We start from the raw sequence: 25,665 nt of genomic DNA on the forward strand, positions 1-25,665 counted from the left end.
ACATCGTCCGGTATGTCCAGGAACAGTGTGTGGTCCACCGATATCAAGATCACGGCGACAGCCAACCTGCTGGGATGTGACATCCTTGCTCACGGGATATTCGATGACTCCCTGGAATGGTTGACGTATCTGGCCAGCTTCTATGTCCAGACTCACATTGACACTGCCCTGTACATTGAGAATATTCACCAACACTTCAACGTTGTTATGGCCATTCACCAATGATATGGTCATTATGTTATCTATGGTTGCTATAGACAGGTTCCACTGTATTCTGTTATAAAGACATCTGTGTATAAAGAGATTTGGTCTATGGCTATGACTTTGAATACACTACATATAATGAGAAATAAAACAGTTGAATTTAAATAGTTTTTGTTTTCCTTTCGTGGGGATTGTGAGGCTTTGGTTATAATGGGGTTAAAAACTAACCAAAGGAGTAAGAACTGACTAGCCCATTTTAACCCCCATTTCAAATATATAGGGTGGTAAGAACTGATTGTTACACCGGAACAGCCAAAATAGCCCATCACCAGTGCTAGTTAAACATGCCAAAAATACAGAATATCTCTTGTTAAATTTGTATTAGATGATAACTATGCCAAGGATTGTAAATGTAAAATTTAGAATTCTTTCCTGATTAATGATGGATTGACAGACTGTGCGGCAACTTTCACTAAGTTTTAATCGTTATGATTGTACTATTCTTAATGTTACTATTACCGTTTTAGTCAATGTTTTATTTTTGTCTCATCTAGGTAGTTTGTATCTATGTCAATATGTTATGATTTTATCATGTATATGATTTCTAATTTTCTCCTATTGGATATTATAGCAAGCAATTACAGCAAACTTTATGCCTTAACTGAGAAGTTAGTCCATCCATCCATTTTCTTCCGCTTATCCTAGGTCAGGTCGCGGGGGCAGCAGCTCAAGCAAAGCTGCCCAGACCTCCCGATCCCCACACACCTCCCCCAGCTCCTCCGGGGGAACCCCGAGGCCTTCCCAAGCCAGCTGAGAGACATAGTCCCTCCAGCGTGATCTGGGTCTTCCCTGGGGCCTCCTCCCTATGGGACGTGCCCGGAACACCTCTCCAGCAAGGCGTCCAGGGGGCATCGGGAAAAGATGCCCGAGCCACCTCAGCTGGCTCCTTTCGACGTGGAGGAGCAGCGGCTCGACTCCGAGCCGCTGAAGTTAGTACCAAAAAACGTTAGTACCAAAGAAGTTAGTACCAAAAAAAAAAAATCCCCCACAGTTGTCACAAAGCAAAACATATCAACAGAGAGAAAAACTGTTTTTTTTTTTTTGTTGTTGTTGTTGTTTTTGGTACCAGGCTGTAAACATGTTTATTTCTGCTCGAAAGATTTTAACACGGATTCCTATGGGGGAAAGTGCTCTGTTTTGGAGCCAGCCTCAAGTGGCCAGTCAAGGAACTGCAAGACTTATGACTTCCGGGTTGGGTCAAGCTCGAGCGTTGTGTCGTTTCAGAAAGGTCAGAAAAATAGTTTATCTTTTAACTGTTTCTGCGCATTTAAGAAACTAAACCGATTAAACGTTAATGTTTGCCACCTTGTCATGTGTCGTTTGTGAGTTGTTCACAGTGATTTGAACAAAACCACAACGTTGCTATTTCTAATTTATGGTTTTCAGGCTTCAGCAGATACTTGTAAAATAATGCAAGCATAGGAAAGTAACAAATATATATTTTAGACGAACGTTCGATTTAAATAAAAGGTAGACACACTTGCAGTTTGCAGTCCAAAGTTCGCTCGAAACTGAATGAGTATGAGTAATGTTGCCAGATTTGGCCGGTTGTTTTCCGTCTTTTAAGCGAGCCCAATTTAAAATAATAATAATAATAATAATACATTAGAGTGCAGCTAATATTTTTAAGACTGATACCGATTTCAGTATGTCATTATTCTTAAATCATATGTCGACCCATGTTTGTTTATAACCGTTCAGATGAAAACTACTTTTAAAAACAAATTTATTCTAGAACCATTATATTAATGTATGTTTATTATTAGTTTTTATGATAATGTTATTTGGTACGTCTATAGTAAAATAACTTCGTAAAAAAATTATTTGTTTGTTTATAGCCTAGTCTTTTAATCTCTAATATTTATATTTTATTGTTGTTTGTATGTTTTTTGTTTTTTTTAATTTGTGCTGTTTTTAAATCTCGTATTTGAATTTGTTCGAGGACCACACTGGAAATAAATAAATAAATGTTTTTGTGCTTTGATGTGTTTTATATATATATTTTTTTTTTATTTTATTTTTTTCTGTAATTATTGTATGGCTTTTGCCTTGCAATATAGAGTGCCTTGGGGCAAATGTTGTGATTTGGCGCTATATAAATAAAATTGATTTGATTTGATATATATATGTGTGTATATGTATGTATATAGCAGAAACAAAAGTTTATTCTAACATTTGCTTTGTGTAGTTTTTGTAGCCAGTCCTCACCAACATAACACAATGAAGCTTGTTTTACTGACATGAACAGAATTTGAACAATACTTGAAAATATATTACATTTTTGATGAATACGACTGTTACGTATAAAATAATGGTGGCAAACTCCTGTGATAGAGCCAGCTGGAAACACACAGCACGGTGCTCCTGCAGTAACGACAGAGTCTACTCTAAACCAAATCCGAACTAGAATCCATTCATCCTGCACACCTTGCTTTCACAATACTTTGTTCATAACCCGCACATATGTTATGAGGGATTCTGTGTACCTAGGATGCTACATGTATTGTAAAATCCAATTTATTGCATTTTTTTTCTGTAGAGGGCAGCAAACGTTTTCGGCCCATTGCATTGTCATTTTATTGGAAATTACAGCTGTCAAATACAAATGTTTTCACTCCATGTACAGTAGGTGTGAAAGCTCAAATTAAGTGCTTGGCAACAGCAGCAAAAAGGGTGCGTTAATTACAAAGTACTGCTATAAAATGGCATGGGAATGCATGGACAGGACAGTTGATCTACTGTCCTGTTGTGCGGCTACTTTGAGCAGTTTTGTATGACTGATCCACCTGCCGGGATTTGTGGTGGCTGATCCACCATTTAGCTGCGACTCACTGACCTTCAGTGAGATTACAAAGGTGGTGAAAAACCTGAGGGCTGGTAAAGCTGCAGGCATCTGTGGTATCAAGGTTGATTGTCTTCAGGCTGGTGGATATGCTGCTCGGTGTTGGATTGTGTTGGAAGCAATCTGCTTCCATTTGGGAGGTAGACATAATCTCAGCAGACTGGAAAAAGGATTTCACTCTCTCTGGAAGAACATGATCATAAGATTTTTTTAAAATTTTTGTTTAACCTTTTTTTAACCAGGAAAACCCAGTTGAGATTAAGAACCTCTTTTTCAAGGGAGACCTGGCCAAGATAGGCAGCAGCAAACACAAAACATAGATAAACAATTACACAGACACAAATAAAATGGTTAAAAAAAAAACAGATTAAAATTACAAGCATATTATCAAAAACAAGTGCATGTTGTGGAGTTGGCCTCAAGTACTCTCAATCTGGATTTAAAAGCGCTCATTGAAATTAATGCTGTTAATTTCCACTCCTCTTGCAACATATTCCAAGCAAAGGGTTCGGAGTGGACAAAAGCCCTTTTACCCAATTCAGTACAGGCATATAGAGCAGAAAACAACAAGTAATCTTGTGAGCGGAAAGAGTAAGAACCAGCACTTCTCTTTACAATTAAGGTACAAATGTAGGAAGGCAACGGTCCGAGTATTGCTTTGTATATACCTACAACCCCTGGCAAAAATTACGGAATCACCGGCCTCGGAGGATGTTCATTCAGTTGTTTAATTTTGTAGGAAAAAAGCAGATCACAGACATGACACAAAACTAAAGTCATTTCAAATGGCAACTTTCTGGCATTAAGAAACACTATAAGAAATCAGGGGGAAAAAAATTGTGGCAGTCAGTAACGGTTACTTTATTAGACCAAGCAGAGGGAAAAAAAATATGGACTCACTCAATTCTGAGGGAAAAATTATGGAGTCACCCTGTAAATTTTCATCCCCAAAACTAACACCTGCATCAAATCAGATCTGCTGGTTAGTCTGCATCTAAAAAGGAGTGATTACACCTTGGAGAGCTGTTGGACCAAGTGGACTCACATGAATCATGGCTCCAACACGAGAGATGTAAATTGAAACAAAGGAGAGGATTATCAAACTCTTAAAAGAGGGTAAATCATCACGCAATGTTACAAAAGATGTTGGTTGTTCACAGTCAGCTGTGTCTAAACTCTGGACCAAAGACAAACAACATGGGAAGGTTGTTAAAGGCAAACATACTGGTAGACCAAGGAAGACGTCAAAGCGTCAAGACAGAAAACTTAAAGCAATATGTCTCAAAAATCGAAAATGCTCAACAAAACAAATGAGGAACAAATGGTAGGAAACTGGAGTCAACGTCTGTGACCGAACTGTAAGAAACCGCCTAAAGGAAATGGGATTTACATACAGAAAAGCTAAACAAAAGCCATCATTAACACCTAAACAGAAAAACAAGGTTACAGTGGGCTATGGAAAAGCAATCGTGGACTGTGGATGACTGGATGAAAGTCATATTCAGTGATGAATCTCGAATCTGCATTGGGCAAGGTGATGATGCTGGAACTTTTGTTTGGTGCCGTTCCAATGAGATTTATAAAGATGACTGCCTGAAGAGAACATGTAAATTTCCAGTCATTGATGATATGGGGCTGCATGTCAGGTAAAGGCACTGGGGAGATGGCTGTCATTACATCATCAATAAATGCACAAGTTTACGTTGATATTTTGGACACTTTTCTTATCCCATCAATTGAAAGGATGTTTGGGGATGATGAAATCATTTTTCAAGATGATAATGCATCTTGCCATAGAGAAAAAACTGAAAACATTCCTTGCAAAAAGACACATAGGGTCAATGTCATGGCCTGCAAATAGTCCGGATCTTAATCCAATTGAAAATCTTTGGTGGAAGTTGAAGAAAATGGTCCATGACAAGGCTCCAACCTGCAAAGGTGATCTGGCAAAAGCAATCAGAGAAAGTTGGAGCCAGATTGATGAAGAGTACTGTTTGTCACTCATTAAGTCCATGCCTCAGAGACTGCAAGCTGTTATAAAAGCCAGAGGTGGTGCAACAAAATACTAGTGATGTGTTGGAGCGTTCTTTTGTTTTTCATTCATTCATTCATTCATCTTCTACCGCTTAGTCCAATTAAGGGTCGCGGCGGGCTGGAGCCTATCCCAGCAGTCATAGGGCGCGAGGTGGGGTACACCCAGGACAGGACGCCAGTCTGTCGCAGGGCCACAAATAGACAAACAAACACAGACACACCCACACACACCTAAGCACAATTTAAAGATGCCACTCCACCTAACCCGCATGTCTTTGGATGTGGGAGGAAACCGGAGCACCCGGAGGAAACCCACGCAAACACGGGGAGAACATGAAAACTCCACACAGAAAGGCCACGGGAATTGAACCCACAACCTTGTTTTTCATGATTCCATAATTGTTTCCTCAGAATTGAGTGATTCCATATTTTTTTCCCTCTGCTTGGTCTAAAAAAGTAACTGTTACTGACTGCCACAATTTTTTTTCCTGATTTCTTATAGTGTTTCTTAAAGCCAGAAAGTTGCCATTTGAAATGACTTTAGTTTTGTGTCATGTCTGTGATCTGCTTTTTTTCTACAAAATTAAATAACTGAATGAACATCCTCCGAGGCCGGTGATTCCATAATTTTTGCCAGGGGTTGTAAAAGTATACCAATTGTTGTGTGGGCCGCTGAAGAGGAGGTACTGCTGGCCCACCACCACCAGAGGGCACCCTGCCTGGAGTGCGGGCTCCAGGCACCAGAGGGCGCTGCCGCCTCACAGGAGCAGCCGGGGTGACAGCTGACACTCATCACCTGTGACAGCTGTCACCACTCATCTGATCTGCATCGGTATATCAGCAAGACGTCATCTCCACCTCTTTGCCGAGATATCGTTCTACCTGAAAGGTAATATCCTCAGCCTGACTGCTTGATAGAAAGCCCTTTTTGTGATTTTTGTGAGTGATAACAGACTTTTTCTCCAACGAGAGGTGGAGGTAGCTTCCCTGCTGTGCAGATTGCTGGGTGCAGACGCACCCACGTTTAATTGTGTTTTTGTTCCTCGCCAGCAGTACCAGGTCCGACACGCGGAGGCAGTGGCCACCTGGGAGTTCGGGACTTGGCGGCTCCAGTATTCCCGGGGTCTGGTGGCGGAGGAAATCGTGTGGTTCCGGTTCTGCTTTGGACAGGCGTCTTCTATCTTCGAGCCTGCCCACACGACACCTTGTAATTTGACCTTTGATCTATTGTGTAATCTGTTGTGTTTGTTGTGCACGTTCGCAACAGTAAAGTGTTGTTATTTGACCTATCCCATTGTCCGTTCATTTGCGCCCCCTGTTGTGGGTCCGTGTACTTACACTTTCCCAACACCAATGACTGAAACTTCTGGTGTTCAGAGTGGCCTATCCCATCCGAGAGTATAATTCACAGTGGTGTGTCGACACTTTGTTTGCAGTTTGTAATGATGAGAAGATGGATTGCAATAACTACATGGATAGTACACGGCTCTCTGGTGGGAGACAATGCGTCAGGGCCATTCCCAGTAGGATTCGTGCCATCTGCTTGCTGCTTTGTGACCCAACTCATTGATTGGTTCTGTTGATTGATTAGTTCCAGAGTGGCGTGGATACAGTCATGAGCAGCACAGGCACATGGTCCCAAACCAGAAATGATCTTTTCTATAAAACAAACATCTATCTTTTGCCACTTTACAAGGAAATCTCTAGTTCCTCCGTTTGAAATATACTGGGACAGAAAAGTCTGATCCCCTGGTGTTCTAGAAGCAAACTTGACCATAACTTGACCCTGTCACAGTTATCAATCTGTGGAGCTTAATAAAAATAATGAAGACACCGGTTGACAGTAAAAGCTATGAAATTATAGTACAGCATTTGTTTCAGCAGTACAGCTTCCACAGAGGATGAAAAATCCTCATGACCATAACATACAATATGTAGACCACACATGTCGTCTGTTAGTATGGTAATGTTTTCCTTAGATCAAGCAGACTAATGTACCACCAGATACAAAGAGTGTCAGAAAAACTGCCAAATGTTGATAAAAGCAGCCTAATTTTATCTACCTACACCGTACTGCTTTTCCTCGCTAAGCATAATCAAAAGTAAGTATGCAAGGGAATACCCAATCTGGCAACATTGTTAGGAGTAGTCAATAAGTTGTCAGACCCAGTCTGTCTTCTCTGATGTTTAACATTGTTGCACAATCGGTCCTTCCAGGTTCAGCACCCATCATCATGTCAGAGCTCAGCGGCAAAGTCCAGACTGTTCTGGGTCTGGTAGATCCAGAGCAGCTGGGCTGCACGATGACCCACGAACACCTTTCTATGACCTTCGAGTGCTGTTACTTCCCGCCTCCGCCAGGCGATGAGGCGGTGGAGGAAAATCCGTTCCAGATGAAGCACATGCACTGGCTGAGACAGAATCCTTACAGCTGCCGTGAGAACCTGCTTCTGCAGCAGGAGATCAGTGCCATCAAGGAGGAGCTGCTCGCCTACAAGAAGGTTGGCGGTGGTACCATCGTGGAGAACACAACCACAGGCCTCAATCGGGACTTGACCACGCTCAAGCAGCTGGCCAAGGACACCGGGGTCCACATCATTGGAGGAGCTGGATACTACGTAGACAACACCCACACAGAGACCACCAGGAGCATGAGTGTGGAGCAGGTGCGGCCCAGTCGCAGGTTTAGCGTAACAGCCGTATTATCTCATTTATTCCCGCCACTATCTGGGAGCCTACATCATCACAGCTGTTTGTCTGTTTGGATGATGAATTTTCTATCAACCTTCATGGAACTTGGTGTCATGATCAGTCAAATCAAAAAAGTGAGGAAGGAGAATACAAATCAGTTTTGGTGTTGACTAGGATCCAGATGTGGATTTGCTCTCTCTCTCTTTTTTTTAACATTTCGATCATTTTCTTTAAAAATTCTCAGTCACCTACTTTCAGCCAATTCTAGTGAAATGTGATCTTATGAAAAATTTTTGGTATTCATCTGAATACAGACTTTGATTCTGAATCCTTTTGTTTCATTTACCTGCCAAAATGTGGAATGTTTTTGACATTTTGATAATTTTCTCAAAACATTTTCGGCTGAGTGTTACAGAAGGTGGTGGAATGATTGATGATAAACTTCTTAAAGGGAAAACCCCATAACATTTTATATTGATTTGGTTTCTGGATCATTCCTTTATGTTCTTTAGATATCCCGAAAACATATTCAGCTAAGTTTCAGGAAAGTTGGTCGAAATTCATTCTTACGAAAAGAAGGAACCCAGTATCATATTTTCCAGAGTATGTCGCACCGGAGTATAAGTTGAACCCGTTAAAGAATGCCGTTTACCCATATATATAAGTTACATCGTAGTATATGCAGTGGTGGGCAGAGCTAACCAAAAAGTTAGCTTCAATAACAGCTAATCAGCTAGCTGAAAAGTTATCTTTTATAAAGCTAAACCGTTAAACCACCCAAAAATTTATCGGAAGCTACAGCTAACCGATAACTTTCAGTATTGTCTCCGGTACACTCTCAGCTACTAACAAGTCGATTTTGAGTTTTAACACCACAATCCCAAATCCAAACAGTGAGTCACCACTTCTGCCCTGCCCACTGCTGGAAGCTCATGTCTGTTACATATGTTGCAGCAGTGAAGCAGTTGAGAGGCATTAAGCTCAACTCTACCGCAGCAAAAGGAGCTTGACTACCAGGTTGCCACACACAAAAGAGTCATTATTCCTTAATAGCATATAGCAGCCCCCCCATGAGGTAGAAGTCTTGGAAACTAAAGCAGTTTTGACTTATGGTTTTGATTTATAAATCAAATTAATCCAGGTAGAATTACTCCATTAATGATGATTCTGTCATTTGTACAAAGTTAAAATATAACACATATCTTTTAATTTTACATAATGCACTAATTCTGAAGTTTTATAACAAACACACACAGATGCCAAAGGGATTATGGGTAAAATGAGCCTCCGCTAACACTTGATTGGTTGACTCATTCATTCTATGTAACAACCAGCACGTTAATGTGACGTGTGTTGGTTTACATATAAATGTGCTTTTGTTTAATATGCCATTTTATTCATTTGTAAAACAAAAACAGGCATTTGCAAAAGCCAAAAGTAAGTTGTGATTAGACAACTGTCTGATATAATCCGGGTCAAAATGCATAGAACACTGCCATCTACTGGCACTCAGACCCTAACCCATAATCCTTGCACACCAGAGAGTTGCTGCGGTTTAAACAGCATAGAGACAATCCACGACGACAATTGTAAATTAACATTATACAACCAAAATGTACATTTTTATGCTTTTCATCTGCTGCAGCAAGAGGCTGCAATATCTCTCTGGCACGCAAAGGATTATGGGATATCTCAATACATGGGTGAATACCGCTATGAACAATACTGGCCAGTAGATGGCAGTTGAGACCGTGAAAATTTGCCAAAACAAATATTCTAAATAAATAATCTGTGTCTACTACGTTTAATGTGCGTGGAATTTAATAAATGCAAACCGAGTTTCAGACATCTTATATATTACTCTGGAACAAAGACAACAAACAGTGTTGTAAAGGACAATAAGCAAGATGTTAAAGAGCAAACAGGAAGTGATTGCAGCTCACAGTGATTCCAACTGAAAATAATGGAGAAGCAACCTGAGCTTCTTCTAGCATTTTTGTATAAAGCAAACAATAACAACGTCTTTAAAACTACACAATATATTCACAAGAGTGTTAGGCACAATATTCAAAGGGTTTAATGCTGTTGTCCATGTGGAGCCTGATCAGAGCGTCTCACATGCATTTCTGCTGTCGTGAACTTACCCATAATGCACTGACACTGCCGAGGCATGTCCACACTAAAACCTTCAAAATTTGTGCAATACTTAAAACTAAAACATATAGCTGATATTTTCACTTTATAAAACTTCAGATGTGATGTTAATTTAAATAACATGCCCAAAATTAGTTTGGTTAAAATTTTAACCATAAGTTAAAACTGTATGCCTCTGGATTTATTGTGTGATATTGCCGGCAAGTTAGTAGGGTGTCAAAAGAAATTATTATTATTATTGTTATTATTATTATTATATTCCAGTTCTCCTCTGACTGCAGAGAATAGAGCAGTTTCTCCTGAAACCAGCTGTCCTCAGTTTGCAGAGAATACAACTGTACATCTGCTACAAAACAAAATATTTAACAGATAAGTACTAAAATCTTTGATATCAGATTTCACAAGTGTTTTTAACTGTTAAAACTTTATTCACTACACCTGCAAAAATATGTTAGCGATCTAAAAATTATCGGACCAAAATTTATCGTAAGATAATTGGTCCACTGATGGTTTTCACAGTTATCTGAAAAGATAATCCGATGATAAAAACATTAACTTTGATAATTAGCAGTTAGCAGATTAGCGGAACTGTGCCCACCACTGAGTATATGTGGCATGGGACCATAAGTGGCACCTTTCTTCTGTATTACCTGCTCATTCATTTCGGATTTTTGTGCACTGTTGTAGCATAGTTCTTATTATTAGCATTTATTCTTTTTTGTTAAAAAATATTTTGCTTAGTAGTTTGATTCCTGTGAAAGTCCTGTATAAATTGTTATAATTATTCTTATGAATAATTAAGGCACAATGTTTTGGTATATAAGTCACAGGACCTCCCAAACTAGTAAAAAAAAGAAAAAAAAAAGTGACTTATACTCCAGAAAATTTGGTACATTTGTTGTTGATGAGGATCTGGATGTGGATCCTGGATCATTTTATTTTCTTTGTTTTTAAGTAGCATAAAGGAGCACTGAACTTTCATGAATTTCAGAATTGTTCTGCTTTTTAGGCAGTGATGCCGGTAATGTGTTACTTAATAATGCGTTACTCTAATCTGACCGCTTTTTTCAGTAACAAGTAATCTAACGCGTTAATCTTTCCAAATCGGTAATCAGATTAAAGTTATTTCTCTGAGTCACTGTGCGTTACTATTATTTTTGTATTGTGGATTGGTCGTAGCTTTAAAACAGGTGTCCCGATGAGATGCAGGGGAGGTCTGAACTATCCACTTTGCCCTGCTTTCAGCGAGCTGAGCTGCACAGAGCTGCATCCACTGTGTAGGTCAGCTCTGAGTTGAAAAACACTTGTCTGTCAAAGAGGGGTGATGCTCAGAGCTATGGTTTTAAAAAACATTGTTATGCTTTTTTTCTTTAAAATGCTGTGCCACTCTGTGCGTGTCCTCATTAAAAACAGATGATCCACAATGTGCAAATACTATCACTTTTTTCCACCCAAATGCACCTAAGTCTCTTTCTGAGGACGACATGATGTAAAAATGCTGATAAATCCTTCTTACCTGTCAGTCTGGTCATGTTTTCTGCATAAATAAACGTTATCCATTCTTCTGCTCAAACAGCAAGCCAGGGACGAATCCATGCAGGAAGGGAACATGGGATGGGGTGGGGGTGGGGTGGTGCGTGGCTCCCCGCAACAGCCCTAGATTAAGGTCCACTTTTGAAGACATTCTGCTAATAGTACTTAATAATAATAATAATTTCATCAACTAAGATGTTTAGAAAGAATTTCAATGTTAGAAAAATGTTAAAAAGAATTTAATAGTTACAGTAATAAACAGGCCAAGTGGTTAATGCGCTTGGTTTCAGTGCAGAAGGTTCTGGGTTCAAATCCCACCCCTGCCACATTTCTCCATGTAATGTGGAGTTGCGTCAGGAAGGGCATCCGGCGTAAAACCTGTGCCAGTTCAACATGCAGATCCGCCTTGGATTTGCTGTGACGACCCCGAGTGCAAACAAGGGAGCAGCCGAAGGGACTTACTTACAGTAATAAACAATGTCGGTTAGAAATGGTTAGTTTTATCGTTACAGTGCTGTCAGCAGTTAAATATGAGGTCAAGAAAGATGTCTTTATTTTATTTCTTTATAAAACAGGTATTTATGTTCAATGAAGTCAAGAAAGGGTGACTATAAAGTGAGTAAGTGAGTACTGAGTAATCAGTAAAGTAACTAAGTTACTTTTTGTTGGAGTAATCAGTAATTGGATTACTTTTTCAAAGTAACTGTGGCAACACTGTAGGAGATGTGCAGCTTGTGTCCTACCAGGTGAACCAACAAGTCCTCAAATCCACACGACCATATATGTTTTTTGTTCATACTCTCAAATGCAACCCACAGTAATGTTTCCTCAGTGTACGTCAGAACAAAAAAAGAAAATGCTCCACAGTGTGAAATATAAAAATGGTGCCTGAGTGGTTGCAAAATGAGGACTTTGTTGTTGTGAAGCAGGTTCACTACCCGCACACCACCATACCATTAAGTACAATAAGATAAGTTTTGTTACCTACATGCAGTATTGTTTAGATGATGTGTGCTTATTTGTAAGCATTTTGCTGTTACCAGTATCAGCACAGTTACCAGTAACAGATACTGATAGTGCACCTGCTTTGCAGCAACAAAATCCATGGTTAAGAGCTGAGGTTGGTTCCGATTATAGTTAGAATTAAATATAAAGCAATGTTAAAATACTCTCGGCCGTATGAGCATGTAATCAGTGAAAGTGTATGTAGAAAGAATGTGACCTTTTGACCCCTTAGAATAGCTCAAGGTTAGCCATCTTTGAACTTGTCCAAGGTCTGTGTCCCAAGTATGTTCCCTGTGAATTTGAAGACCCTGGCAGTAATAGGACTGGAGTTATGCTGAGCACAGACAGATGGACGGACGCAAAGTCTTCACAGTAAAAAACAGACCGAAATGCAAAATGAAGTGACTGAGACAAATTCTGAGAGAGACATGAAATTACGTCGGGTGTTTCTAGTGCTCTGGAGCACTTTTTCCCCCCATGACCACTAGAGGTCACTTAATTTTACAAGGTAACTTTAAGTTGTCATAAGGTTCTTGCACAAATTATGTCATTGGTGTCATTTTGAGGGTGGTGGGAAGGGGGAGTTAGCCAACAGCAGGCTGCTGTGTGACTCAGTCACAAGATGAGAACACACACCATCCATGTGTTGCGGTCGTGATATTATCGGTCACCCTCTTAGGATGCTTTGTGTTTATGTGTTCATATTTTTTTCATCTGTTTTGATGAATTTGGAATCAGTTCTGGCTGCACTAACTAGCCTTTCAGCGTGAACATTACCCTAGATAGTTAGACATTATCTGACCTCGTTCTGGCTCAGCATGTGGTCTGCTCGTGTGCATCAGTGCTGTTAAAGAGACAGAATAGCAGAATTCTGAAAACGCTGTTTGAATACTTTGATATGTTCTCTGTTAGTTCAAATGTGGGCGGTTAAATCAGTGTTTGAATTAAAATGATTGGTGGTTTGCAAATAAACTGCACCAGTTACGTAATGCATAAATTGTTAATTTATTAGCAATCATAATGCCTTTTTTTTTTTTTAATCCAGTCCTGATGAGGTCACATTTTTGGATTACCAACAGGATTACTCAAAATGTAATTAAATGGATCGCACCCCAAACCGCCTGGTGGGTCTCATTTGGAATAGAAACTGTTAAATCCTGGTGGGTTTTTGAAGAAAAAAAGGAAAGAAATTCTCAGTCTTATGGAAGGAATTTTCATGAAGCATGTTGTAATTATTTGTTTTATTCTGGAATATATTTTGTGTTCAGTCTGGTAGTGGATCCAGATTAAGTGGCAGCATGAGCATATTTAGTACTGCATGCCAGATGTCACATTTGAAGACAGGTTGTGTGGTGATGTCCAGATATATCGGCACCCAGGTGTTTTTCATTTAAATTAATAAATAATTGAATACTTTTTGACAGAATTTGTAATCGCACAGTTTTTGTAAGATGACCAATTCATGATGAGAATCCCACAAAAGACGCGATGTGGGACTGCAGAGTGATGCTGCTCTAACTCCTCATTTTCTGCCCACCAGCTCACCGACATCATCACTAGCGAGGTGCTTAACGGCGCCGACGGCACGGACATTCGCTGTGGCGTGATTGGAGAGATCGGCACCTGCTGGCCAATCACAGAGAGCGAGAAGAAGATGCTGAGGGCCACGGCTCACGCTCAGGCCCAGCTCGGCTGCCCCGTTATTATCCATCCTGGTCGCAATTCCGCCGCTCCCGCTGAGGTCATCCGCATTCTCCAGGAGGCCGGCGGTGACATCAGCAAAACAGTCATGTCTCACCTGGACAGGTGAGAAGTTCTTAAAAAGCACTTCACTGGGGTTGTGGAGTTGAGCAGAAGCTTGGATTTTACATCCAGTCATAATAATGCCTTTTGTAGTTACAGTGTAATAACAGCATGAAAACATCTGCACCAAAGTCTCTCTGCTATCTGAGGCTACATTCAACATCTGCTTCATCATATTTGTTTTTCTTCTTTACCTTTGCTAAGAATAAATGTGTAAAAAGAAAAGAAAAAAAAGAAGATTACGCGCTAATGTCACCAGCTGTCATGTGAATTTCTCAGAGTGATGGAAAAACAACAGCTCTCATCCTGCGTGGTGTCAAAGAAGGATCCAGTGTATTTTCTGGAAAATGTCATCTGATGTCTCCCAGCATGTAGTGCAGCATGAAGTCTGCAGACTCAGATACTCTAAAACGTACACAACATACGTCGTGATATTTGACAGAAATATTATTTTCCTCAAGAGAATGGCGGCATTACATTTTGCTGTGGATTCACAAGTTAATTAGTGCAGCAGAGAAAGTTGTGTTTTCACCACTGTTCATGAGTAATTACTGGGCTTAATCACAGATTTGGAGAGAGGTTTTGGATCAATTTGGTCAAACACCAACACTTCACTGATCTGGAACCGGAGCAGATCTACGACTTTTTTTCCCCCACTTTTTCCAGCTTTGCAATATTCTGTTATAATATTATGTTTTAGGCATATCCTCATGAAGTCCATGGAACCCTTTAAAATATAACGCACACACATACTTATATATATATATAGACGAAGGGACTTTTGTATCTTTTTGTGTATGCACTCTACGTGGTGCTCCTCTTATTTTCAACCATCATTAATGGAGAAAATGATGTGGAAATAAGTTTTTCAACACATATTTACAATACAGACACTTTGTACTTGCAACGTGCAATGTTTTGAGGTATTTTAAGGGGTTTGTTGTCAACAAATAGTCTTGATGAAACAATATTTGAAATGTTCTTTGTGAATGAGAACTTTAACACAAACGGCTTTGATCGCTGTCCTTTTACAACTGTACAGATGATGGGGACTGCATGAACATCTGAATGAAAAATGACTTTTAATGATGTCTGGTGAAAACAGAATGAATGAATAAATAAATAAAAGAGCACATAAGTTAATGTGTGGGAAAAACTTAAGTCTAAAGCATTATTAAATTTTCAAGCTTTTTTTTTCTTTTTTAAATTCTGTTTACTTGACCCGGCGACAGACTGGCGTCCTGTCCAGGTTGTAGCCCGCTGCTCGCCCAATGGCTGCTGGTATAGGCTCCAGCTTCCTGTCACCTTCATTTAGACTAAGTAGGTATCAAAAATTAATTTTGTTTACTTTGCTCTGTAAGTTTTTATCATTTTCTTCAGTTATCTTTAGGTTCAAAGGTTTTGATTTGTTTGTTTTTACTGTTTGTTGCACTCTTGGTAAAGAACACATACAGGCAAGAAGAAATGTGTCCCATCTCATTACTTTGTACTTACAATTGAGGGAATGTAGAGTTGAGAAGCTGACATCAACATGATCACATACATAAATAAAACAAGTGTAAATTTAAAATCTCTGGTGTTGGCAGGTTGGTTGTCTTGCAAATTCTTCTTCAAGCTCCTCCATACTTGAGATAAATGGTAGAAAATTCCTTTTCCACAGAATACTGTTAATGTGTTTTATTTACACAGGATTAATATAATTTGAGGTAATCACTTTGTCTTGTTTTATGTACGATAAAAGCCACGAAAATATTTGCCAAAATGGGAGTGTGCAGTCCATTAAAGTGACTGAAATGGCGCATTAAGATGGGACTAAAATCAAAGTCTGGTCATAATTATGTTACCCCACTTCCCCATGTGATACTAGTCCCATCTGAATAGGTCTTAAAATACATTAAAAATTATTAATTACAAAAATTTAATCTGAGATCGGATTCAGGTTCATTGTAGTTGTTGGATGAGAGTTTTGTTATTTTACTCTTATTCAAATTTGAACCAAATAATATGGAACCATAGAGGCACTCAGTCAATCGCATGCCGCCAGTCCATGTAAGTTTAAGTAATCATGGTTCAAAAGAAACAAAGTGACAGACACGGGTAAAAAAAAAAATTATTCTGTTCTGAATGCACATTCAAATGTAGGTTAAAAAAATCACTCTGTCTTAACATGTCATATAAATGCATTGAATCCTATTTATTGAAAATTTTGACTTGTTACGGGGAAGATGCTGCACTGTAAAATGCCATTTCTTGAAACATCACACAGCAACTTGATTTTTGTCACCTTTGTGTTCCCATCTTGCAGAACAATATTTGATGAGAGTGAATTGCTTGAGTTTGCAAAGCTGGGCAGTTACCTGGAGTATGACCTGTTTGGAACGGAGATGCTGAATTATCCCTACAACCTGAATGTGGACATGCCCAGCGACAGCCAGAGAGTCAAGGCGTGAGTCACACCAGCTTCTCACCGCGCATTTGCAAATGAGAAAAAACTAAACTCGAAAACAAACTGTGACTACAGTGACACAGTAAATCGGCTGAGCAAAATGTTGGTTTCAGGTTCTTTCGCTGAAAATGGATTCTTCCCCAACAGCAACGTATACGACCCCCACATATGTGTAATTTGTGTTTAAAATGAAACAATCTGCTGTCATTTAAAGCTGTAAGTCATAAAAAGAATTTTCTTTATTTTATTTATTAGCCTTTAAATAGGGGGATTCATAATATGACATTGTCAATATGATGAAAATTCACATTGTCCAGAAAAAATGAATAAGTAGTTCCCCTGAAGGGGAAAATTTAAAAAAACAGACAGCCTTGAACTACTTACTGTAGCGACTCATACAATCCCTGACGGTGACGTCATAGATCACGTGAGGGCTTCCACTGACTTGTGTGAGGGAGACTGGGAAGCACACGGTGACAGCCAATCAGAGTAGAGAGGCACGGTGACATCTGCTGGCTGCTCTTTCAAATAAAATAATCCAACATGGCAGAAAATGCTCTTAAACGGCTTATTTCTGTATAAATGTAAAATTTTTCTCATGTATTTTATAAAAGTTAGTGAGAAATAAACACTTTTAAAACTAAAAACACTGTTGTTGAAGCCAGAAAACACCTCTGAAGTGATTTATAAGACATTTTCTGGATGTTAGCGTGCACGCCACTGTACATGCATCAAGCAGAGTCAAAGGTCATTTCCGGTAACTTCAAATCCTCATGCATGTGCACACACACTGCCTCCTGCATACAGTGTTAAAAGGAAAATAAAATATTTGTTATGGAATTCCGTCCAGGAAAATATGTTCTCTTGATTAAAAAGAGATGTAATTTTGCAAAAATAAACCGCTTGGAATATAATGCTGGGATTTCAGTAAAACTTACATTTTGTCCGTTTTGTGAGATTTGAAAGGCCGCACAGCTTTAAGGCTTCATGAGTGTCTTTGTGTCCGTTTAGTTTGGCGTTCCTGATGAAGGAGGGCTACGAGGACAAGATCGTGGTGGCACACGACATCCACACCAAAAACCGTCTGACGAAGTATGGCGGTCACGGCTACACTCACATCTTGAAAAATATTGTGCCAAAGATGCTGTAGAGAGGAATCTCTCAGAACCAGGTGGACAAGATCCTCATCGAAAACCCTAAACACTGGCTGACCTTCAAATGAAGCAGAAAGTTGCCTTCAGGTGCTGATGGTTGACGTCTCACAGTGAGATGTGTACAGTTATCACGCTTCAGATCGATTTGTAATTATGCTTTTGGTGTTTGAATCCGGTGTGTGAAGGCTTTATTGCAGCAACTCTGGCAAAACTGTGATACTTTTTTTTAGTTGCCGAACAATGAGAATAGGTTGTGGTATTGTGAGAATAAAACACACACACTCAAAAGTTTAAATGTTTCAAAAGGTACAAACTGGTGCAATAGGGGGCGTGTCCAGTCTGTATCTGATTAAAATCAGGTTTTTTTTTGGCACATCAACACATTATAGTACCTTAAAGGGAGCGCGATCATTTTTTTTTTTTTTAGATCATGTTTTGTTCACGACAAAGAATATTTTAATCAGTACAGAAGCTCAGAGGAGTAGTATCAATCGCTTGGTGAGGGAGCATCAGCTGTGACATTTTGACCATGTGTCTCATTTCTTTGGGTGTGATCCAGCAAGTAGGTGTCTCAGTGTTGAGGACCCCAGCATCTGGAGAAGGTCAAAGAGAGGCCCACGTTTCACCTGGTTATGGCACATATGCAGAGGGGTTACTTTTGAGAGGTGGGGATGGACCCGTTTCCTGCCTGGGTGATTTCCATCCAGAACCCAGGCCAGTTCTATTGAGTGGTGGATGTAGCGAGCAAACATCATCATTGGCTAACCGGCTGCATCATGTAAAAGAACATGACCAGCCCAAAACACCCACAGTAAACCGCTTCTTGTCACAGCATTACAGGCCGGGTGTTGTTGGGGGGCTTTTTGGACAGGCATGAGCCCCTCAACAGCATTTCACTTGTAATGACTTAGTGGAGTATGGCGCCCCCAGTTGGACTGGAGAGTAAGGTAAGCGGCTAACTGTATAATGTGTCATTTTAAAAAGTTTCTTTACATTTTGTGAGGTACACCTGCACATGTTTACCTCCGTCGGGATTCTCTTCATGCTAGCAGACACTTCTAATTATAATTTTGCCTGTTGAGTAGTGACAAGAAGCAGTTTAGTGTGTTTTTAGAGCCCTTTGTGTCCAAGTGAGATTTTATAGACATTTATGATCGTTTTGCTTCTGACAGTCCAGATTTGTAGATGGTGGGTGCCTGGATGTGATGGTGTAACAGTTTAAGAATAATTTAATAAAAACACTGGCTTCATATGCTTATCAAGGTGATGGTTTTTGCATGACATGAATGCCCTCTGGTGGCAGTTGCAGAAATTATTGTACATAACCAAGGACATCTTCTGGACAATATATATTTAGGGTGAAGTTAAGATTATGGGTAAAATTAATGTATGAGTGTACATTAGATAATGCAGTCACCACCAGTGGGACAAGTGCAAAAGTAGAGACCATCATCTACGCAAGTACACCGTATTTTCCGGACTATAAGTCGCACCGGAGTATAAGTCGCACCAGCCACTTTATCCATTATAAAGAAAAATAAACCATAAATTAGTCGCACCGGAGTATAAGTCACACCAGCCACTTTATCCATTATAAAGAAAAATAAACCATAAATAAGTTGCACTGGACTATAAGTCCCATGGACATACAGGTATGTTAACATGAAAAGTTCAGATGATAATATTGTGACGGCTACCGTTTTCAGATGCATATTTCACCAGTCGTAACTTGTAATCTGCAAAGTATGATTTTTTTTTGGTGTCATTTTTTTTGGGCCTTCTCCGTTGTCTTGTTATCAGTAGAAGTCGCAGGAACAGTCACACAAGCCTCGAGTGCCCTCTCGTGAGCTGGATTTTACCTACGGATATGTTTGTATTTTGTGGACCACATTGTGAGCCGAACCATGCAGCACCTACCTGCGCAGCTCATGACCACCCAGCGGTGTCAATCCAGCTCCTTCCAAGTGCAGACGCTAATCCTCTGCCATCGCTCAGTGCTCCCATGCAGCTCTCAGCGTCAACTCTGCTCACACTGATATCCAAGGGTTGAAGCTGTTTTGTTAGCTGTCCCAGAATAAACACCATGTTCGTCTGCTTCAAACGCTTTTCACAATCATCGACGCCAGCTCCTTCCAAGTGCAGACGCTAATCCTCCGCCGTCGCTCACCCAGTGCTCCCACGCAGCTCTCAGCGTCAACTTAAACACTCTGCTCACACTGATATCCAAGGGTTGAAGCTGTTTTGTTCGCCATGCCAGAATAACAGCAAGCACCGTGTTCGTCAGCTTCACACGCTGTGGGTGAGGTGAGGAATACGCGTCCAACGTTCTGTTCTCTGATTGGTTATCGCGACCAGCGTGACCTATAGGACGGCCGCCATACTACAGTGCCCATGATGCATTGCATTTCCTTTTCCGGTGGCCATTTTAAAACATAGATCGACTCTGTCACGTAACATTGTTTTGTTACAGTAAATTAATTGAGATCCTACCGGTATATTTTTCATTTATAAGTCACACCGGAGTATAGGTCGCACCCCCGGCCAAAACGTAAAAAAGTGCGACTTATAGTCCGGAAAATACGGTATATGAATTCAGTGTTTTTATTAAATTATTCTCAACTAATGTACCAAATCAAAGTTTTCCACATATTCTGGATGAGAAAATAAATGTTATGAGGCCTCTTTTTGCTGGACTGCAATGGACGATGTGCAAGTTTTTTATGGACATGCATAGATACATACAACTGCCTTTTTATATACGAGGGGTGACTGAGAGGTTTTGAGCCTGATCCAATAAAAGCAGGACGTGGTTCTCCATCTTTTGCATTCTGAGAAACCAGCATTTCTCAGCATTGCACCCAGCAAGTCAAAACATCACACTTTTTCGAGAAATGTTGGTTTCTCAGAATGCAAAAGATGGAGAACCGCGCCCTGCTTTGCCTGGGTCAGGCTCAAAACGTCTCATTTGCCCCTCTTATAATGTTATGCAACCAGATGCAGTGAGTTAACCTCTGACATTTGAGTTGTAAATCAACCTTGCACCAATTAAAATAATTTCTGTCCCGAGTTAATTAGTTAAGACAGCTTGCAAAAATACAACCCAGGTTGAAAAATACTGGAGTTCCCCTCAATCAGAGCACAAACAGCTGTGTGAGAAATCAAATTTGAACAGCAACAACAAACACAAACAAACAAACAAAAAAAACACACACAAGCCAAAATAATTTCAACTCTTTTACTCGTAAAATTGCAGCGTTTCCCCCTCAAAATATGACCTCGATTTCCCACATAATTTATTACTTTGTCATAGCAGTGCAAATAATTTCTCACCATATTACAACTTGCCACTTGACAAGCACATTTTATTTACATACAGTGGCTTCACCAATAAAATGACAGCATATTATTTAACACTTAATTATATATTTGATATTCACATTATAATGAAATTATCTAATTCAGCTTTGCAGAATCACAGTGCTTTTCATTAACAGGTTTATATTGGTCCCATGACAGTAAACATCTGGCAGTTTTTTTTTGTTTTGCTTATCTGTAGAAAATATGAATGACTTTGTTTGGAGATGTTACTCCCAAATATGGTGCTATTTGATTTTTAGTTTGTGTTTTCATATTTTAATGTTCCACCAGCTGTCTTTGTTCCTGTGATGATTTTGCAAACGTTTCACATTATTACAATAATGAATGTTGGGCAGTAATCGGTATGCTGCTCTGCTCTCGACACAATACCGCAACAGTGTTAGATGAGTTGTCCTGTCACCCCCCCAGTGGGGGTCTGGGCAGCTGCGGGAGGCTGACTGGCTGGCAAACCCAGATGAAGGACATGTTCTCCTTTCATGTGGGAACAGGTGGCCTCGCAGGGTGACTTCACCACATGATCAATGGTGTGATCACCACAGCTGACTGAGCACCACAGAAAACTAAAGCTTTGATTAATCTCCTGGAGAGGTTAGAAAACAGTTCATATGTGTTGGATTTAACATAAGCATTCACATTTTGTACTGGCTGAAGTGTCACGGTCAAACTCGAGAAAACTTTGCGCTGACGGTGCGATAATCTAGTTTTTGGGATTTTGTCCCAACCAACTGTCACACTGACTCAGAAATAATGAATGTTTCCTGACAGTGCCTGTATATTTATATCACAATGGTGCTTTACAAGTTTGTGATTTTCTTTATGCTGCACAGCGTTGTAGTTTCTTTTTTTAGAAAAAAATAAATGAAGAAATAATCATGCAACACCATGTCTTAATATTTTATCGGGAATTGTAACAATTATCTGTTATATTTTTGAACAATAAAGCACATATGGACTAATCACACAGTAAGCAGATTTCTGGTTATTCTTTGAGCAACATTCATACTTTGCTTGCTATGCTAAAGACTTCAGGGTGCAACAGCGACACTAATTAATGTGACAGGTGGAGCTCTTTTTAAACATTTACTATAAACCACACTGCACATATTATTATCTATCTACATACACCTCATCACACGGGAAGCTTTTTGCTCTTTCAAAGTTGTATTTTGTCTATTTTTGGCACCACCTTTTGCTTCAAATGCTCTATCTCTTAAACCCACCAACACTGGAATATGAAGCTACGAGCCGAGCTCTTGTCCCTCATCGTTCCTGTTTCAATCGGCGTAGAGCATGAAGCCCGAGAAGGTGCTGTACTTGTTGTTGTTGCCTCCATGTGCTTTCCCACCATCCAGTTTGATGTAAATCTCGTCCCCAGGCTCCAGATGAAGAACAACACTGTTGCTGGCATAGTCATAGTTTTGGTCCGCGTCTTGGGCTATGGCGCTGGCTCTCACCTGGAAGGTAAATTGAACATTTCTGGTGATCAGCACCACAGACAGCTCCACAATGTCAACTCAATAAACAGATGTGGAATATGCAACCCTATCTCACAGCATTTTGTGATGGCATCACGAAAAGTACATTCATCTATTGGGGGGGGGTATGGTTAGGGGAAGGCAGAGGGTTAGAAATAGTAAAATAAAAAATGCATCACGAAAATGTGATTAATTTCGTGACGGAAGCACGAAAAAAAACTGATTTTTATAGATGATAGACACACAAACACACACAATAAAGCAAAGGTGCTTCAAGAATAATGACATTTTTAAATGAAAAATTGTTTACAAAAAAAGTGCTGCTGAATATTAAAACTTTGAAAATAAATGTGTGACACGTATTCTGTGAACTTTGTGGGTTTAGAACATCACTCTGATAAATTCATTATTCATTGATTGTTATTCCCTTTTTGTTGTCTTTGTGGAATTGTAAAACAAGCTGTAATCTTGCAAATTAATCTGGTTGCATTCATCTGAAAAGTTCTTACGTTCTTGAAAATTCTACTATTTTAAATGAAAATGATATTCTGTAATATTTGTTTTTTTTAACATTTAGAAATTTCAAATTTGGTCTTTTACTGACGTGTTAAGGGGGGGGGGGAAACGCATTTATACAGGAAGATTGTGTACAGTGCTGCGTAAACATCAATGAATTCCCTGTTTAACCTGCGCCCGTGCGTAAAGTTTTTCGTAAAATGCCCCTCCTACCAAAAAGACGAAGAGCGTCTGCAGCTTTTCAGTCTGTGACAAAAAGTTCAAATAAAGGGACATAACATGCAACACGTGTTTCCTACCTGATTATTTTTACAGAGGTCTGCCCACATGCTTGTTCCATCCCCGCCTCGCATGAGCACGTGGTAAACAAAAAAGTAAATCCCCGGGATCGAACAGGTGAATTTCCCTGAAGAAGGGTCGTAGTGGTTCCCAAGATTTGTCACCACGTCGTCGAACTTCAGCACTTCGTAACCCTCGTGTTGCTTCTTCAGTCCTGCGTAAAACGCTATCTTTGGAACTGTGTTGTAAGTGGCTGCGCTGATGGCACCGGTGGGGCCGTTTGCTCCCGGTGGTCCGTGTGGACCTGGGGGGCCTGGTTTGCCTCTTTCACCCGGTGGACCAGCAGGTCCAGGTGGCCCGGGAGGACCATTTGGGCCCCTTGGACCCACCCTACCGACGCGTCCCGGCTCTCCTTGAGGACCTTGGATGAACGTCGGAAGCGACTGGATCAGGCGGTTGTCTTTGATCGTGTTGGTCGCAGTGGCCGTGGTCGCGCCTCCGTGAGAATCGCACACCATTTGACAGGATCCGAGCATCTCATAGCGGGCGTTAGTCCCGGCGGAATTCACCACGACCGGGATCAGAACCACCAGCACCAGCACCAGCGCAACGCCACAAACGCCAGTTGCGATCATCTGCGCTCTGCGGATACGCTGCGTCCTGCGACGTGGAAGGTCTTCCAGCCTGCTTGTGGGCGATATATTTGCCGAGAAAAGAATTTCTCCTGAGCTTGAGAAATAAAAATGGTTTTGGAGGTGAAACAGTTTTGCAAATGTTCATGCGCAGAAGGAACCATCCACAAGTTTTACGCACGGTGGTGTCCGTCCAAATGGTTAATTTCCATGCGCGTCGAAGTAGAAAAGCAGCACAACAACACTTTGTGAGAGAGATTAAACACGTGCTGATCAAAGTGAAGTGCACATGTTTGTGCCCTCCGCGGTGCCACGGGAGAGAGTGTGTGAGAAATGACCGTTTCTGTTTCTCCAGTGGGAGTGGGAGGGGAGAGGTGGAGGTGATGGATGAGATTGAAATTCTTCAATCAAGAGGGAGATAGTGAAAAACTAAACAGAAAGAAAGAAATGTTAACACTAAAACATGGTTTACATGTCAAACTTGCACGAGGTGGGCCACTTTTACCACATTTTTTTCTGCTAAATACTTTTGTTTAAACTGCCTTTTCTACAAACGATTGCGAAGTTATTGACGCCGTTCCAGGCACATTATTTAATGGTTTTCGGCATGATTTAGCTAATTAGACACAAATCTGGATCCCACTGGACCCTGGTCACACTTCACTGGCTCCCTGTGGGCAATTTATCATCTGGAGAAAATCTATAAAGCCACGGAACGAAAGGAGGGAGTGACTGAAGATGGCAGTGAAGGATGACTTCATACAAATGTGCTGATGAAATCACAGAGTATGTAGGCACTGATGAGCAAAATGGGGTGAGATGACTTAATTAATTAGTAATGGGAAGGAACTATTAGCATCAAATAAAAATGCCAAATTTCTGACCTGTATGTCTAAATTTGAGTGGTGCTCACTGGTAATACTCACATTAAGCATCTTCAATGTGGCTGTTGTAAGGTTTGATTGATGATGGAGTAATTGAATGCAGAGGTAACTGCGGGTGGAGAGATAGACAAATAAGAATGAAAAACAGACTTTTTTTGTTTGGAACCGGCAGGTTCAATGAAATTCTCTCAGTCACAGGAAGAGTTTGTTGGATCATACTCTCAAATAAACAGATATGTCCCTGGTCAAAATGTAATTAACTAAAAGTCTGTAGAATCCTGTTGCTTCCTGTCTTACTCTATGGTTGCGTGACACGACTGTATGTCTTTGGTACTTGGTGTCTCAGAGGATCATTGGGTACCGCTGGAATGGCTTTGTGTCAAACAAACAGTTACTGAGGCACATTCATCTGAGACGTCCATCCATCCATCCATCCATTTTCTTCCGCTTTATCCAGAGTCGGGTCGCGGGGGCAGCAGCTCAAGCAAAGCCGCCCAGACCTCCCGATCCACACACACCCCCTCCAGCTCCTCCGGGGGAACCCCAAGGCGTTCCCAAGCCAGCTGAGAGATGTA

General features: G+C 40.4%; 2 protein-coding genes across 3 annotated transcripts; one reads left to right on the plus strand and one right to left on the minus strand.

Moving 5' to 3' along the window:
- Positions 1 to 1,433: 1,433 nt before the first annotated feature.
- Positions 1,434 to 17,955, plus strand: pter (phosphotriesterase related). Of its 2 annotated transcripts, none has more exons than XM_034183686.1 (5): positions 1,434 to 1,492; positions 7,358 to 7,806; positions 14,064 to 14,329; positions 16,632 to 16,772; positions 17,784 to 17,955. In XM_034183686.1, the coding sequence occupies exons 2-5, from the start codon at positions 7,375 to 7,377 to the stop codon at positions 17,920 to 17,922; spliced, it is 978 nt and encodes a 325-aa protein (XP_034039577.1). In that variant the 5' UTR covers positions 1,434 to 1,492; positions 7,358 to 7,374; the 3' UTR covers positions 17,923 to 17,955. The 2 variants fall into 2 exon arrangements, with proteins under 2 accessions (XP_034039577.1, XP_034039578.1); XM_034183687.1 differs by lacking the exon at positions 1,434 to 1,492 and adding an exon at positions 6,295 to 6,347.
- A 3,230-nt stretch (positions 17,956 to 21,185) lies between these two features.
- On the minus strand, positions 21,186 to 24,474 carry c1ql3b (complement component 1, q subcomponent-like 3b). Its single transcript, XM_034183662.1, has 2 exons — positions 23,595 to 24,474; positions 21,186 to 22,758 (listed from the first exon to the last, which is right to left on the minus strand). The coding sequence occupies exons 1-2, from the start codon at positions 24,207 to 24,209 to the stop codon at positions 22,579 to 22,581; spliced, it is 795 nt and encodes a 264-aa protein (XP_034039553.1). The 5' UTR covers positions 24,210 to 24,474; the 3' UTR covers positions 21,186 to 22,578.
- Positions 24,475 to 25,665: the final 1,191 nt, after the last annotated feature.

Source organism: Thalassophryne amazonica, chromosome 12 (assembly GCF_902500255.1).
Source record: "Thalassophryne amazonica chromosome 12, fThaAma1.1, whole genome shotgun sequence".
In the NCBI taxonomy this organism is placed as follows: Eukaryota; Metazoa; Chordata; class Actinopteri; order Batrachoidiformes; family Batrachoididae; genus Thalassophryne; species Thalassophryne amazonica.